This window comes from Tupaia chinensis, unplaced genomic scaffold, assembly GCF_000334495.1.
Source record: "Tupaia chinensis unplaced genomic scaffold, TupChi_1.0 Scaffold000561_1, whole genome shotgun sequence".
Classification (NCBI taxonomy): domain Eukaryota; kingdom Metazoa; phylum Chordata; class Mammalia; order Scandentia; family Tupaiidae; genus Tupaia; species Tupaia belangeri.
This window is the reverse complement of record NW_006160074.1, coordinates 1,016,578-1,020,810: the sequence shown is the minus strand read 5'-3', so window position 1 is coordinate 1,020,810 and position 4,233 is coordinate 1,016,578. Positions and strand designations below refer to the sequence as shown.

Below are 4,233 nucleotides of genomic sequence, written 5' to 3'. Positions count from 1 at the left end.
CAGCGCAGGGGGACGTCACCTGCTGAGCATCCCAAAAGCCATAAACCCTGTTTCACTGCTGTCACCCTGGCCAGGCACATCCCAGCTCACTGGGACCCAGTTAAGAAGCCTCTGTCCACCCGACCACATGGGTGGCCGGCATGGCCACAGCTGCCATCTGACCCCACCCCGCCCACCACACGTAGCACTCAGCCCCTCCAGCATCCGGCCATGGGCCCAGCAGTCAGAGGACGTCCTGGGCTTTGGGGAAACACAATCAGAGCCCACCCACAGAGAGGCTTTAGAGGGGAAGCGTGCTCAGGAGGGTGTGAACGTGTCAGAAAGGAAACCCCAGACGTCGCTCTCAGAGGGCCTCACGATGGGAAGTGGCTGTCCTGACAAGGCTGTCCAGGGACCTCACCCCGTGGCTGTCCAAGGACCTCTCCCCGGGGCTTTGGTTTCAAAGCTTGGCCCAAGGAAGGGAGGAGACATCTGGAAATGGGGAGCATGCCTGATGAGACCCCAGAAATAGGACCATGGAAAGTCTCCCTGAAAATTCTCAAGAAGCACCCCAAGACCACAGTTTGGCTCTGAGCAGCGGGTGTCCCAAGTGGCAGTTCCAACACAAGGTAGAACTTCATTCTCTTTCAAATGAAGGTCTCAGTAACCGAGGCTCCTCTCTGCATGCTCGGCAAGGTCCCAGATGGCTAGTCACCATAGCACAGCCGCATTCCAGCTGAGGGGTACGCGGGGGGCCAGCCAGCACCCTCTCCTGGGGACAGGCTCCGGTTACACACAGCGACTCCCTGCACCTCCCTTTAGCCCCACGGGAGCGCTAGACCTTCTCTGTCTGGGAGGAAGGGGTGGATGGAGCATGGGAACAGCCCATAGCCTGCCAGAGTATGGGTCCAGAGGTCCAGAGATGGTGTCTCAGTGAAGGGGACACAACAGGTGACAGCCCAGCCCAGCCTAGCCTGCCTTGGAGCTGACACCCCTCCCACAGCCTCTCCACAGTGGGTCTCTGTGGATCTAATCCCTGGGGTGGCCTTCCCTGACTCAAGACTACAGCAACCTGGTCCCCGGGCCCCCATGACCAAATGAGTTTATCTTCTTTCATGGGTGACGACAGGCTCTCGGTGCCATGATCCACCCCAGCCTTCAGTCGGCCCAGGACCATGGCACACAGGGAGGTCTCTGGACTCGAGCTGGGCACCTTCCCATGTGGGATGGCCTGGGGAGAACCCTGTTTCACTGCTGTGCCATCTGTCCCCCTCTCCGTTTCTTTAACGATGTCCCCTTCCCCAGAGCAGGAAGCGGGATGACGAAGCGGCCTGTGCTCATGGGGCCCTGAGCATCCTTTGGTCTGGCCTGGGCAGGTGCAGGAGACAGAGGGGCCATTCCCAAAACAGGGCTGAGGCTGGAAGGGGCCATCAGGTCACCAGGAGCCTGCTCAGCTCAGCGTCGTCACTGTCACCACCCTGGGACTCTAAGAAGCCTGCCTTGAACCGTCCCAGGCCCCTCCCACCTGTTTTATCTCCTTCCTGGCAATGGTGTCCCTGTGAAATGATCCCTATGCTTGTCACCTGCTTCCTCTAACTGACGGAGCCCCACGGAGGGCCCTGTCTCCTGTCCCCTGCTGTGTCTCTAGCACCTGGAGCTCTCCTGGGACATCCTCATTAAAACCCTAGTCAAGTGAGGGGCCTGGGGTGCAGGCTCCTGCCCCACCCCTGCAGCCTGGTGCTGAGGGGTAGGGGTGGGGCAGTGGGAGGAGGGGGCCAAGCACAAGGCACAGCGCAGGGCAGGAGCAGGCAGAGCTGGCCTGTTCCTCAAACATGGCCCACGCAGCAGGGGTCTGTCCCCTCAGGTCTGGGAAGAAGTCCTTGGATTATGAGAAGTGGAGAAGCCCAGAAGCCACCGACCTCGGAGGGTCCTTGGAGGGAGACTCACTCCCTGGGAAGCCTGTGCCCACAGGGCACACGTGAGCTTCTTTTAAAGACAGTGTGACTGTGGGGGGCCCCACCTGGTCATTTTGCTCCCCCATCTGCAGCATCAGCAGTGAATACTGGACAACTCCTACTCACCTCTCAGCCCCAGCCTCAATGGACCCTCAGACACCCTGGTCCTTCCTGCCTGTGATTGGCTCTCGGGGGCTTCGGTAGGTGCAGGAGTCCTGTGTCCCAGCCAGCACTTCCATGGGGTCCCGTAGTGCCACTGCCTCTTCCCCAACCCCGGCCACCCCAGGCCCAAGGAACCAACTCCCCTGCCCGGGCCCAGCTGGGACCAGTACCTGCTTGTTGATGAAGGCGCCCCTCCCCAGGAGGCACTCCTCCCTGCTCAGCAGCACCCCATCCCGTGTCTGGGGCTCTCGCCGGCAGCCGGCCTCTGGCACCTCATCGCTGTCCAGAGTCAGGAGTCGAAAAACCGACGCAAACTTGAAGTCTTCAGGCCCATTGACCCCGCAGCAGCCAAACTAGGAACAGAGCGAAGGGAGAAGGGATGGAGCCGGCCCCCTGGTGGTGGGCGATAGCCGCTGTCTAGCTGAAGCTTGGACCCAGCGCAATGCTACTGAGGGTGGGGGGCCTGTAGGAGGTGGGTGCAGTGGGTGTGTACGGATCGAGGGGCACCCCCTCCTGAAGACATCATGTAGGCTAGAGAGGGCGTGGTGCTTGCTCTCACGGAGCGGTCAGTTCTCGAGAGTGGCTGTTATACTGGGTCACTGGAAAAGTCATGACATGTTTTTGCATTAAAAAACATAGAAAAGTATATCATGCCTTTTCTGAAAACCCAATAAAAGCAAGACTGTGCACACACCCCCCCCCCAGGCACTCTCTGCTCCTGCCCACTTCCTTCCTTCTGCCGGCTGTGTTGTGACATAGCACCAGATGACGGAATACCCTTGGACTTTCTGGCCCTCAGACACGTGAGTCCAATAAACCTCCATTCACAAACCACCCAGCCGCAGGTAATCCAGTTTAGCAATGCTATTATGGACTAAAAACAGCCAAACAGCCTCTCCAAAGGACAGGGGCAGAAGACCAGGTGTGGACTGGCTCCATCTGCCTCTCCTGTGTGGCGGTGGGGAAGTCACTCAGCCTCTGTGCCTTCAGTGTCCTCTCCGTAACATGGGGGTCAGTGGTTCCTGTTTGAGGGGATTATTGGGCACTTAGAAAGCACCCAGTGGCCAGTTGCTGTGGAGGACCAGATCCAGGGTCCTGCCCAGGGTTCATCCCGAGCTGGAATGGATCCGCCTGGTGAGGGCTGCCGGAATGCTGTGTGGACATCGGTGCGAGGTGAGTCTGCGCTTGGGAGGAAGAGTGCCTGACTGATTATCAACATCTGGCAGAGAAAATCCAAGAGGCCAGGCCTCGGCTACGCTGGGCGTCCGGGGCGGTCACCCACCGTGATCATGACGGAGTTCCAGGTGGCGGAGAAAGCGTCCGTGTCGTTATTGCCCTGGTAGTGCTTGCTGAGCTCCTTGGTGAAGAATTCGCGGGTGAGCTGGGGGCAGAGGAGAGCGGGGGCTGAGACCTGGCCGCTCACACCACCCTGCCTCCTCCACCTCTCCGCCTCTGCCTAGGGCTTCGGGAGGAGGGCCGGCTCTGTGTCCTGGTGCCAGGCCTCCTGAGACTCTCCTAAGCTGTCTCTAAGCCCCTCCCCGAGGCCTGCAGCCCCCCACCCCACCCCCATGCTGCTTGCTCAACAAAGTGGAAAGTCTACACACATATGCCCAGGCACCCACAGGGCCAGGGCACACTGGGGACCTGGCTGGGCCCTGTGGCTCCCCTCAAAGGAGCTGATGCTTGGGGTGGGCAGCTGGAACCTCTGGGAGAGCAAGCTGCCCAAAGAGGGTCCCAGCCGGGGCCTGGGCCGAGAGCGCTCTCCCTGTGCCCCTCCGTGGCACACACTCCAGGGCTCTAGGACAGCCTGAGTCTCCTCAGATTGCCCAGCAACGTGGCTGAGCAAGGTGCGGGAGGGAAGATTCCAGAACCCGGTGTGGGGCTGCACCAGATGCTCCCGAAAGGGCCTCCTGACTCTGTGATGTCCTGGAAAAGCCGGGGTCTCTGGGGCGTGGGGCCTTGCTGGGTTGCGATTTGGGCTGGAAGGGCTGGATGAGAGGCGGCGGGCTCTGTGGGGCCCTGGGAGGAGTGGAAGGGCTGACCTGAATGGCCAGGAACCCGCAGGAGAGGCCCGGGGCCTGCCGGTACGTACGTTCTCCCTGAAGATGAAGGCCAGGATGGCGGGCGAGAGGTCTGC

At 60.6% G+C, this 4,233-nt stretch overlaps 1 protein-coding gene across 1 annotated transcript in view; it reads right to left on the bottom strand.

Annotated features, from left to right (window-relative positions):
• TSPAN18 (tetraspanin 18) overlaps window positions 1–4,233 on the bottom strand; it is a 179,349-nt gene that overhangs the window by 7,241 nt on the left and 167,875 nt on the right. Inside the window, exons 7-8 of the mRNA XM_006157759.2 lie at window positions 3,379–3,477; window positions 2,267–2,449 (exon numbers count right to left, since the gene is read on the bottom strand). Coding sequence (XP_006157821.1) covers window positions 2,267–2,449; window positions 3,379–3,477 — 282 coding nt within the window. The remainder of the gene's footprint in view (window positions 1–2,266; window positions 2,450–3,378; window positions 3,478–4,233) is intronic.